The sequence below is a fragment of the Erythranthe guttata genome, chromosome 5 (genome assembly GCF_056151865.1).
Source record: "Erythranthe guttata isolate IM_541 chromosome 5, IM_541, whole genome shotgun sequence".
NCBI classification, from domain to species: domain Eukaryota; kingdom Viridiplantae; phylum Streptophyta; class Magnoliopsida; order Lamiales; family Phrymaceae; genus Erythranthe; species Erythranthe guttata.
The window spans coordinates 3,522,623-3,535,272 of record NC_142537.1 but is presented as its reverse complement, the minus strand read 5'-3'; the positions used below and the strand labels follow the sequence as shown (position 1 = coordinate 3,535,272).

The 12,650-nt window shown below is 35.7% G+C and overlaps 2 protein-coding genes across 2 annotated transcripts; one reads left to right on the top strand and one right to left on the bottom strand.

Annotated features, from left to right (window-relative positions):
* The first annotated feature begins 3,588 nt into the window (after nt 1–3,588).
* Nucleotides 3,589–6,183, top strand: LOC105960002 (signal peptidase complex subunit 3A). Its single transcript, XM_088818595.1, has 6 exons — nt 3,589–3,788; nt 3,871–3,918; nt 5,078–5,140; nt 5,416–5,469; nt 5,686–5,772; nt 5,860–6,183. Exons 1-6 carry the CDS (start codon nt 3,663–3,665, stop codon nt 5,983–5,985), a joined length of 504 nt encoding a protein of 167 aa, XP_088674721.1. The 5' UTR covers nt 3,589–3,662; the 3' UTR covers nt 5,986–6,183.
* Nucleotides 6,184–8,198: 2,015 nt separating this feature from the next.
* Nucleotides 8,199–11,660, bottom strand: PSKR1 (phytosulfokin receptor 1). The gene has a single exon (XM_012990759.2). The coding sequence runs from the start codon at nt 11,480–11,482 to the stop codon at nt 8,393–8,395; it is 3,090 nt and encodes a 1,029-aa protein (XP_012846213.2). The 5' UTR covers nt 11,483–11,660; the 3' UTR covers nt 8,199–8,392.
* Nucleotides 11,661–12,650: the final 990 nt, after the last annotated feature.

The window sequence follows — 12,650 nt, the reverse complement described above, 5'->3', positions numbered from 1 at the left end:
ACAATCAAATTCAATACGATTATCCTGCCAAAATGTTTGGTATATTGAAGTTCGGTACACGATGAATTAAGTGCGTATTCCAATTATTTATCAATGCAATTCAAGGCATAAATAAACATACTTTAAATGCCACAAAAATAGGATTTAATGCATAAATATTTTTGACATACTAACTAGTCAACTAATTTAGTTAATAATAATTAATTTGGATACTAAGAATTTATTATCTTCTCTCTTTGAATTTAATAAAATAATTATAAAATAAATAAGTATTTTTAAAAAATATTTTGGTAAGGTAGATTAATATTATATAATGATATTGTATATAATTCCCCTACCAAATACTTATTTGTAGTTGTGATTGACAAAAAAAACAATTGTTTTATGAAAAGATAATATTTAAATATAATTTAATAATGTTAAACATGTGATATTACTATGATAAAGTTAGACCATAGGTTATAATATAATTAATATATATAATGAATATAATTAATTGATATTCCAAAAGTGCAAGTGAGCTGTGTTGAGTTGTACTATTTCCCTATCAACTACCAAAAACCCATACTAATGATTACTTTTAATTAATGATTAGTAACAAATCCATTATCCCCATTTTGGAAAGTTCTTCTCAATGCTCATCTTCTATGAGCATAGTTGTTTCATACCTAAATTGAAAAGGACTATCTTATTGCATTTCTTTTAACCTTTTTTTTTCATTTTATTACTAGAATTTTATAACATTTTTTTGATTTCTTAACAAAGTTGTAATTACACGGCTCGATGTTTGAGATCGGATTTGTTTCGATGAAACTTCCTTCGCTAGTTGATGAAGCTAAGTATGTGCGTCGTCCATTAGTGGAGCCAGAATTTTAAGTTCGGGCGAACTGAATGCATTAAAAAAAATTCTAGAAGGGTTGCTAATGCTATTATACACCAACTTCTATATAAAATAATAGATATTTGAGAAATATTAGGGGGTCATGGCCTTCTGTGGCGTTATGCTGACTCTGCCAATGCGAAGTCTAACAATTCGAATACAATTTATCTTGTCGAGTTTGGTGTTTAGATTAAATTCGTCCCACATAATTTGTTCTAGATTGATTTACACCTCTCGTGTTGTTTGCAGACTATTGTTCTGAAAAGAAAAATGTTAAAATTATTGTGAATTAAGAACATAGTTTTGAAAATTTGCTTTTTTCCTTTTAAAATGATAAAATCCAAAGCACTCTATGAGTAAGAAGAAGATGAAGAACTCTTAATAAATAAATATTTATGTGGTCATGTAGAAAAGTAAAGGGGGTGTTTGGATAATTTGGTCCTAGTACAAAATAGGTAGGGGCAATTATTTTTAATATTTAATAATAGTGGGATAATTTGGTCCTACTCCAGTTCATTTTAAAACAAAAAATTAATATGAAATAGTTGGCAATCATTAATTAAATTACATAGCTACATGAGGGGGGCCTTCACTATAATATAACTTCAACTCTCTTCAACCATTGGTGTTTTTTTTTTAATTTATAGAAATTGGTAAAATTTGAGATAATTTGATTATTTTTAATTATTGGGGTGTGTGCAAAATATTTTAAAAAGTGGCTTTAACTACTAACTTTGGTGGTATTTACAAAAACTTTTAGTAACATATTCAGACTTTTTTCTAACTTATAATTTGTTTTTAGGTGTTGGAAAATTAGTTTTTGCTTTTGTTTTTCTTGGAATAAATTTCTTTAAATTATACTCCCTCTTTTCTATAATATCTGTCTCTTTTGAGAATTTTTTTGTTTCATATTATCTGTCACTTTACAATTCCAATGCTGCATTAATTGCTTATTTTTCAATTTTACCCTTATTAACTCTATAGCACTCTTCATGCATTAATTAATAAACAAGGGTATTTTTGGTCCATTAATATCTATTTTCCTAAAATCAAGACATATTTATTGAGATTCTTAAGATTTGTGCCAAGGTGAAAAATGACACCTATTTAGGAACTGATGGAGTAATTTGAAAAGCATCTCTGAATTTTCTTTTTTTTTATTAATTTGATTTTCCAACATATTTGCAGACATGACTAAATACTAACTTAACTTATAATTACTAATTTCTATTTTTAAATTAGTTTTTGCAAACACCACCTTAATATAAGTTGTAATGATATTTGAAAATAAACTTCAATTTTTCAGTTTGTTTTAGTGACATATCTATAAAATGTTCTAATAAAATGGAATTAAGTAAAAATAATAAGGCGAAATGAAACATATCAAAATTGTGTTTTTCCCCACATAGTTTCCTTAATTTATAATTTCTAATTTCTATTCAGATGACTCGAACTCATGATTAAATCGATCGTAGATGATTTTTTTAATTAGTAGTTGGCTTCCTTTTATTTTATTTTAATTTATTCTTTTGACTTCCATAAAAAATGTATCAATTTATCCATTATTAGTTACCTAGATATAGTACAGAAACAACACACGTTTACAAGTGACATTCATTAATTAATTATGATATTAATAGTGCAATAATTAGAGAGAAAATATTGGTATGAAATTTTAAAATTTAGAAACAAAAAGAGTAAATCGGCTATACGAGATGCCACGCCGATGAAATATATCGGGTGATTTTAAACCGTATATCTATATAATTAACCACTCACCAAACATATATATACATGGGTATGTGTATTATTGCGTGTAGATCTATTGTTTAAAATCAACTGATGTATTTCACCGAGTAAATTGCATGCGTGTTGAAATAAATTTATCGAGATATTTCCTTCTTGTAAAAAAATTAAACAATATTAATAGTATCTGAAAATACTCGAATGTATGGGCGGCCCAATACATATGGACTATGGTTAGGCCCAAAATATATGAATTAGTGTAGCCCTTTCCAAATTAAAATAATATTTAATATTTTGTGTAAAATGGAAAAAAAAAACTATATAGAAAGTTCAATTTTTATTAAATAAAATTAAGGGTAAATTACACCTCCCTCCCTCAAGTTATGTGCAATGACAATTAGATCCTTTGATTTGGAAATTTTGCAACAATTGACTATTTTAAAATTCTAATTATCTAAAACCAATTCTAATTACCATTGATGTCTAATTACATATACATTTCTCGTGTTTATGGCCGAATCGTTTAAACCAACTGGTCGAACCGTGTAACATATTAGTTTTAATTTTACGTGCATTTTTTTTAAATGTTAAAATAACACAAGTCTGTCTATTGAACGGGCTAGCCAGAATCGTGAACCAGCTAGGTCAAACAGTGAAATCGTCGAGATGTCACCAATTCGAAATATTGAGTTTCAATGGCGGTCAAGGATCGAGATATTTCGACCTGCGAATCGGGCCAACCCGAACCATGAACATGTCTAAATGTAATAAGTGATGGCAACTAAATTTTAAATTACATATTCATATCAAAATTTGATTTTCACAATAGGCAATTAATTGAGCCTTTGACTATTTTATTTAATATTTGGAAAGTGGAAAAAATGGAGTAGGAAATAGAAGAGAGAAATTAATGTTGAAATGTAATGTAAGGAAAGTATTAATAAAAAGAAATAAATTAATTTAATTTAAATATGGGATCGCCCTCTGAAAATCTCGAATTTTACAGAAATCGAAGAGAAGACGAACAACAACAAATATGCACTCCATCGGGTACAGAGCCAACGCTCTGCTGGCATTCGCCGTCACCATTCTCGCCTTGATGTGCGGCATCGCTTCTTTCTCCGATAACTTCAATTCGCCGTCGCCCTCCGCCGAAGTTCAAGTAAATCCCTTTTTTTTTTTTTAATTACAGTCTCGTTTTCAGTTAAATTGGGGGTTTTGAACTTTTCTCTGTGGGGTTTTAGGTTTTGAACATCAATCGGTTCCGGAAGAAAATCAATGGTGATGATGAGGTACGAAATTGGTTGCCCTAATTTTCTTTCTTCAATTGAAGTGGTTGTGGGGTAAAATTTAGTTTAAAAAAAAATCCCCAATTTGCGAATTTGTGTTGCCTGTTGCAAGTATTGTGATTTTGTTAGAATCAATTCAATTTCAATGGAGATAGGTGAATAAATTCTATAACTGATTAAAAAAAAATCTTCTTTTTTATTGTAAATGCATAAAGGGTGTTATAAGGGTATAAAACCCTAGATGAAATTGAAGCTTGATCAATGGACATTTTCCTGTTTCAACAGTAATGGACCACAAAAACACCATGAATTTTGCGTAAACTGAATTATGGTTCTCGATAACGATATAAATATGGTCAATACAATAAATATATTAGAAACATTTATTTCCTTGTAAAACAGTTCTTGGCAGTTAATCTGCCTTAGTTTGTGGGAGCTTGGGAGATGATAATAGTATCAGCCATCTGAGTTTGACTCTTATCGATGTGTAGTTAGTTTTGTTAGCCACTGTACCAACTGACTCGAATTTCTAATTCCATGGGTCTTGGTAATTTTGAAATGCATGGCCGATGGATATAATTATATAAATCCTACAAGTTTATGGAGAGTCATTGTTAACTTCTGAAATATCATGTTTCACTCACCGACATGGCTATATGCTCTTGTTCTTGATTTTAAGCAATAACTTCTTGAATGTAAAGGATAACATCTTTCGCTCAAAATTGGATCTTATGAAAAATCTATCTCTCTCTCTCTCTCTCTCTCTCTCTCTCTCTCTCTCTCTCTCTCTCTCTCTCTCTCTCTCTCTCTCTCTCACACACACACACACACACACACACACACACACACACACATTTGATAAGTGACGAGTTGAACTAGAAATGAAGCAATTTGAAAAGTCACACAATATTAACAGAGATTTCTGGTCTACGTTTGTATCTTCCATTTTCAGAAAAAAGGAAAAAAAAATATATGTTCCATTTGTTACCCACTAATTTTAGCCGTGGTTGAATCAATTAGCTGGATATTAGTTCCTCTCAAACTTATATGTGTAGTATAAAGTTGTTACTCCATAATGTCCAAGAACGAGACTTTCCTGATATGCAACATAGTGCTTCGAACTGCTGGATTTCTTTAATAAGGATTTTTTCTATATGTGCAGGTCAGCCTGACTTTGGACATATCAGCAAACTTGGAGACGCTATTTACTTGGAATACAAAGCAGGTTTGTCCAATTAAACGTTTTTTCGTACTATGTGATCATCATCTGTGTATATTCCCTTGACTTCATCATTCATATGCTCTGGTGGTTTAGAGAGAGAGAGTCTTTCTTGTCTTGTTTTAGTAAACCTACTACGGACTTCTATAACTTTTATTTTGAATTGTGTATCTTAGTTCATTAGTTTTATTGAATATGAAAACATATATTTCTATTTGAATCATTTCTTGTTATGTTAAAGTTCATTTTATTCTGACAAAATCCCACATTATATTTTGCAGGTCTTTGTATTTTTAGCAGCAGAATATGAAACCCCAAAGAACGCGCTCAATCAGGTACTAATTCACGAACCTCCATTTTGTGGCTATTGTTTTTTCCTACTTTATTTTCAACATTTAGCAATAAATGTTAGGACAATTATGTTATAAATCTTCTCAAACATATTTTTGGATGCATACTTCTCTTTCTTACGACTGCCCCATGTTTCGTTTTCGTGGTTTATTTCACAAACATATATATCTTAAAATGATTCAAATGCACCCTTTTGGCAGATCTCGTTGTGGGATAGTATCATACCCTCCAAAGAGCAAGCAAAACTTAGGATCGACACAACTAACAAGTACCGTTTTATTGATCAAGTGAGTGATTTTTCTCTGAAGCACATCTGCTTATGTCGATTTTAGCAGACAATTTTATTAATTTCCATTATATATATATCATTGTAGGGAAGCAATCTTCGTGGCAAAGACTTTAATTTGACATTGCATTGGCATGTCATGCCAAAGACCGGAAAAATGCTTGCAGACAAATTGGTACTGAGTGGCTTTCGTTTGCCCGAGGCCTATAGGTAAAAGATTTGCCTTTTATGACAGACATATATACTACAACTTTTAAGTCTTCCCTTTGTTGGAGGTACAAATAGTCGAGCTTATCTTTTTTTATCATGCCAGAGAAATATTTATGTGACCCTTCACTATTTAATATTAGAAAAATCAAGATTGAGTTTATACATTTTTTATTTGGATATTTATTTATTCCCCCTTCATCAACCGAAATTTGTTATTGTTAACCCTAACTGCCATACGCATATACATATGGATGCATATAGGAGATATCATAACACGTGTACGATTAGATATCATTTGGCGAGCTTGAATTAGGGACAGCTATTCGATTTTTTGTTTCTTAAAACAATGGAATTCTTACCTCGTATCTGTTTTTGTGAGAACATATCGAGATAATTTTATTTTGTTACACAATGTGTGGGTCGATAAGCAATTCCACATTAAATATGATTCCACAAAATCCAATTCCGAAGAGTAACATGACCTTACGGTAGTGGTTAGTGGGACTCGTATTTGGACCCATATCCTGGATTTGGGTCGGGTTAGGGTTAGAACACCTAAAAAATAGAGTACAAATTCTTGAAGTGTTTGATCATGGAAGCGAAGTGGAGAGGGCAGATTGGTAATTTTAGCAGTTATTTGATAGTGGGCTATATTAGATATGCCCATGAGTTCGATTATGTCACGGACTCGAATTGAAACTTGCAAGTCGTCAAAGGGTTAACGAAGAATCGCAACACGCTTGTATATATACAAGCTGGTTAAGGATTATGTTATATTCAACCCGTTTTTACTATTCTTGTATGATGTTTTTGAGGAATTATTAGCTTAAAGTCCCTCAAAATTATTTTTACAGCTTAAAGTCGAGGCGAATATTTTGAATTTGCCTAAAGTCCGTCGGGTAACTTAGAGGGAGAGCTTAGGTAATAATATACAACTTAGACTGAAAATAGGCGGTTTAGACGGGTGAGGACTTTGTTTGTGGAGCGCATCTATTCGTGTAGTGCTTTTAGATACAGTAGGTCTAAACTCCAGTCTAAGCTGCTCGAAAGAACTTTAAACAAAAATGGGAAATGGAAATTAAAAGTGAAAAATTATCCGGTGAAGTTCACCGTGTGTAACATGAATAGTCTACCAACCGAAACCGATTCATGATCGTAAGCGTAGAGCTACGGCCGACTATCCGTGGCATGTGTAGAGACTTAGACTAATAACAATAAAAAATTGTTTTTTACTTGATTTTTTGCTCAACATGTCAAAAAACCCCATTTATTTTTCCATGTAATAAAAAAATACCCATTTATTTTGACTTGAAAATAAAAAATACGAGCTGGTTTTTTTCAAACAAAGAACAAGGCATTAATTAATTAAATAAAATGAATTGGAAAGTGTCAACTTACCAACTGGTTGAGTCACAATTCTTGACTGACTATATTTATGCGATGTACTTTATAAATATATTATATATTATAATTTATATTTTATATTTTATACAGTTGTATATATATATAATACTTTGATTTTCCAACTAAAAATAAGTATTCAAAATCTAGTCTTTGAAATGCCTCCAATTATTTCTTGTTTTTTTGTGAATAGTCAAAGCTTTTCTAGATTTGAGACTTTCTTACAACTAATTAACATATTGATTAGTAGACAATATACAAAATAGACTCTTGTCAATATTGTTGACTTTCAGATTTGTTGAATGTCAACTCCACCCCCATTCAGGACCACCCCCACCCCCACCACCCACCCCCATTTGAGGAAAGACAAATATGAAGCAATAGCAACTCTAACAAGAATTTACAATATATCATCAATTACGAAATATATAGTTTTCATTCCTCAAGTTTGCATCAATTTGACATTTGACCCCCTATATTCACAAAAACTACATTTGGTCCCTCATTTTTGAAAAACTCAACACTATCCGTTAGTAACAACGGAATCAAGCGTGTGCCTATGACTACCTTAACTCACGAACTAACGGTAAATTGACGGAAATGATAAAAAAATATTAATTATTGAATTACGAGGGACCAAATGTATTTATTGTGAACACGGGGATCAAATGTGTAATTGACGCAATTATCACCATTCAAAAGTACAAGATTTCCCGCATAAATATAATTTGTAAGAAAATCAGGCCAAGTACAAGTAAAACTAACACAGCCCTTGTTTTTATTTCTTTTCTTTTTTGATGTGGATACTGTGTGAGATTTTCTATAACTTAATAAAACCAAATATACATTTCATTTTCTGATTCAAGGGAGAAAAGGGAGATGACATACTTGCTTATTCCTCCATAATCTGAACAATTATATACAGCATATATCCAGTATACATTTCGTATCGAACAACTAAAAACCCGGGAAATAAAAAAAATTGCCCTTTCGAAAACCGAGAGCCCACATTAGGACAACTCGTCTTCGGGCACCGAACCAACTTTGTCTAGCCAAGAAACCAACTCCTGCGTAAAAGGCCTCATCTTCGGATTCTCACTTAAACAAACGCAAGCAATCTCGAGAACACTCACCATTTCCTCAGCATTTCGTTTCTCGTACAAAAACGGATCGAAAACTTCGGTTTCTCTCTCCTCTCTCCTCATTTCCCTCACCCAAGCAATCAAATCCCGATTCTCTCTCTTCCTGCACATATCCATCGGCCTCTTTCCGGTCAAAAGCTCCAAAAGCACAACCCCAAAACTATACACATCCCCTTTGTAAGTAGCCACCGACGCCTGTCCATACTCCGGCGGAATATACCCTAAAGTCCCCACAAGATCCGTTGACACATGCGTATCGTAAGGAAGAATCAGCCTCGCAAGTCCAAAATCTGCCAAGTGAGCTTCGAATTTCTCATTCAATAGAATATTGCTCGATTTAATATCCCGATGAAGAATATGAGGCTCGCACGATTGGTGCAAGTAAGCTAGCCCTCTTGCCGCCCCTTTGGCTATAGTCAGCCTGGTCTCCCAATCCAAAGAGGTGGGGCCGTCTACTTTCTCGTGCAGCCAATAATCGAGGCTCCCGTTTTCCATGTATGTGTACAACAAAAGCCTGTCTTTTTTGTACTTGCAATAACCTTGGAGGCGTACGAGGTTTGGGTGTTGTGCTCTAGAGAGTGTCTCGATTTCCGCTCGGAATTCCCTCTCGATCTGAAAGTGTTCGCCGGAGAGCCGCTTGATGGCCAGCTTTCTGCCGTCGGAGAGCACCGCCTTGTAGACCAAACCGAACCCACCGCAGCCGATGATGTTTGATTGGTCGAAATTGGTAGTTGCCTTCAAAAGATCGTCGAGAAAGATCTCTTTTTTACTAGTACTACTAATGTTGATGTCCTTGTCCTTGTTCTGACATAGAATAACCACGCTCGAGGTTTCCTCGAAATAATAGTCCGTTTTACTACTAGTACGAGAATATTCCATTTCCGGGTCGACACCTCTTCGCCTACACGAGCACACGACGATTAGATATACAATAGCGAGAATGACAATAGTGCCCCCACCGATTCCAACACCCATTGCTATAGCAGTTGTTTTTTTCTTCGATCCATCGGATGGTATATGAGGGACTTTATTATTGCTTCGTGCACAAGGAGGAAGGCCGTGGTCCCCACATAGACCATGGTTACCTTCGAAGCTCGAGTTGGAAAAAGTCTGAAACTGTCCTCCGGTTGGAATAGCACCCGAGAGGGCATTATGGGCAACGTTAAAATCCGAAAGAAAGGTGAGCTTGCTCAAAGAAGATGGTATAGTTCCATTGAGGTTATTAAACGACAAATCGAGAGTCTCTAAGCTCCTCATACCGGATAATCCACTCGGAATAGAACCGGTTAGATTATTGCATTTTAAATCCAACACATGCAACTCCTTAAGGTTGCCGAATTCCGGCCAAATTTCTCCTGTAAGAAAATTGTTTCCGAGTTCTAATGTGGGAGGAAAGCTCACAACTTGCCTGTACTGAAATCCGCTTCGGTTCCTTCTCACGAAGAATGGGAAATCAGGAGAGGGATCCTCCATCGATACATTCCCGTTTATAAGGCTCTGCATTTGAGTGAGTTCTTTCGGAATGTTCCCTGTTAAAGAGTTATTGGATAAATCCAAATAAAACAAAGACGGCAAATCTCCGAACCAAGACGGTACGGAACCTTCCAGACGGTTCCAGGACAGATCCAACAGTTTCAAGTTCTTGCAGTTGTTCAGCCACTGTGGTATATTCCCCGTGAGCCTGCAATTAGCGATAACAAGTGTCTTGAGCTCGTTAAACTCGAGATTAACAAGATGATCGGGCATTGCTTCGTCGCGAAAGTTCAATGTAAGAACTAATGTTGTCAGATTTCTGCAGTGCTGCAAGATTTCCAAGGCTGATCCGATATTTGAGATGCTCGAATTCGAGAGAGAAATGTAGGAGAGGCTACTGAAATTTTTGAAACTCTCGGGGACTTGCCCTGAGAAATTAATCCTCGCGAAATTTATTGTTCTCAGCCTAGAACATTCCGGAAGATTCTTCGGAATCTCGCCGCGAAAGTCGTTGGTCGCTAAATTGAGCGAAACGAGATTCACCATTGCAGAGCAGTTGAGATCGATTGTGCCGCTCAAAGAATTGTTTCTTAAACTCAAAGAAACGAGGGTCGGCGAATTCGCTAATGTCGTCGGTATTTTACCGACGAAACGATTCGATTGAGCTGAGAAGAATCTCAAATGCGGAAATCTGTCGAAAATGTCGGGGAGATTTCCGGATAGTTCGTTTAACGATAAATCGATGTGGGTAAGATTAGAGAGGTTACCGATGAGATGACCGGAGAGGTGGCCGGAGAATTGGTTGTCTTGCAGAGACAATTTTTTCAAATTTCGGAGGTGAAACAGATCTTCAGGGAAACCGCCATGGATGAAATTTGCGGAGAGGTCGAGTTCCTCCAGTGAAGAAGCACAATCACCAATTCCAAGAGGAAGGATTCCACTGAAGAGATTGTCGGCGAAATTAATAACCTTAATCACGGTCGAGTTTTTGCAAATCCAAACAGGGGCAGCGCCGGTGATTGAATTGTCGGAAATGTTGAAAGCTCTGATCGACGGCAGGTTAGCGGCGGCGGTGGTGGTGTTATCGAATTGGCCGGAGACATCGTTGTTGCTCAAATCGAAGGTCTCCAACAATGGCAGATGCAGAAGCGAGTGAGGGATTGCGCCTCTGAGGAAGTTGTGCGACAGGTTTAGGGTTTTGAGCTCGCCCAAATTACCTAACGAATCGGATATGTTGCCGGCGAGCCTTCTCCTCGCGAGGTCCAGCTCGATAACCCGACCCGAATTGCTGCAGGTGACGCCGACCCATTTACAGCAGTCGGAGCCGCCGCCCCACCCGTCGACCCGACCCGAATCGAGGTGGCGAGCGAAAGCCTCCAGAGAAGAGGAATCTTCTGTGGAGCATGTGAAATTCTGTGCTCGGCAGGAGAATCCGAGAAAGACGGCGATGAAAACTGTACGGATGAACAACAACAACACAGTCATCTCACGAAGGAATTAGGGATTAGAGTTTCGCGAGATCAAAAATTTGATCTTGTTCTCATTTGTTTGTTTAAAGTGTTTTGATCAAAGAACACGCGCAAAAGTGAATGGTGGAAGAGAGAGAAAGAAGAGAGAGAAAGTGAGGAGAGAGAGAGAGAGTGGAACTGTGAATGTAGGTGGGGGGAATTGATAATAGTTTTGACTTCAAAAAAAGGCCAACTTCTTTTTTTATTATTAGGGTAAATTACAACCAGCCCTTGAGGTATGATAAAATTACGAAAATCTCTCTTATGTTTGGGTAATTACAACAATCCCCCTCAACTATAAATGTTTTTACACGTCCACCCTTGCAGTTTCAAATTTAGTGGAATTTGAATGATTATATGGAATATTATCACTTTTGTACCCGTTTTGTTCGAGTTCCATTTACCCTTATTATTATATTGTTTTTTTCTTTTTCTGGGGTCCAAAAGAGGCGGCGGCGGTTGCCTTTTTCTTTCTCAATCAAGAATTTTGTAGAGAGAGAAAGTAGAGAGAGAGAGAGAGGGGCGTTGGGAAACTGGTGTTTTTAAAACAAAGGCATTAAATTCCTGGGAGCACAACAGCTGCTGCTGCTGCTGCCATTGTAGTAGTGGGAACATGCAGGAAGTTGGTCTTCATTCATTACGCCAAAAAATCAAATAACAAAATAGGTTGTCTATTTGGGGGTATTACTAAATTACGGTTTTGCCCCTGTTAAATTTTAGTATATTTTAGGCTGACTTTTATTTGCTGAGGTTGGTAGTAACCGAACCGTGTTATTTAGAGGTGCGAGTCGGGATGGGAATTTAGCGATATAAATTTAACCGAGCAAGAAATATAAAGAATTTTCATTAACATTATCAAATTTATTCGGCCATCATTCTGCAGTGCATACTTATCCATAAGCTTGTGCAGTGTACTTTATTTGAAACTCTTAAACCCGATTATCACGAAGAATATATTGTGTTCTCCGAACAAGATCACCATTTCATGAACGAACTCGAATCATAAGTTCTTCAAGCATCCACATACCACAAGCGGTTGGTTTTCCACGACCACCGAAATTGTAAAGTTTTTGGGCATCTTCGCTCCACGAACGATCGTCTTTCAACGATCACAACGAGCACTTTGTGTTGATAACGTGTTGTAA

Bases quoted from the DNA above. Each gene is read 5' to 3' on its own strand.
- LOC105960002 (XM_088818595.1), top strand. From the start codon at position 3,663: ATGCACTCCATCGGGTACAGAGCCAACGCTCTGCTGGCATTCGCCGTC. The intron at 3,789-3,870 runs GTAAATCCCTTT...GTGGGGTTTTAG, and splicing joins CGCCCTCCGCCGAAGTTCAA to GTTTTGAACATCAATCGGTT. The intron at 3,919-5,077 runs GTACGAAATTGG...CTATATGTGCAG, and splicing joins AAATCAATGGTGATGATGAG to GTCAGCCTGACTTTGGACAT.
- PSKR1 (XM_012990759.2), bottom strand. From the start codon at position 11,482: ATGACTGTGTTGTTGTTGTTCATCCGTACAGTTTTCATCGCCGTCTTT.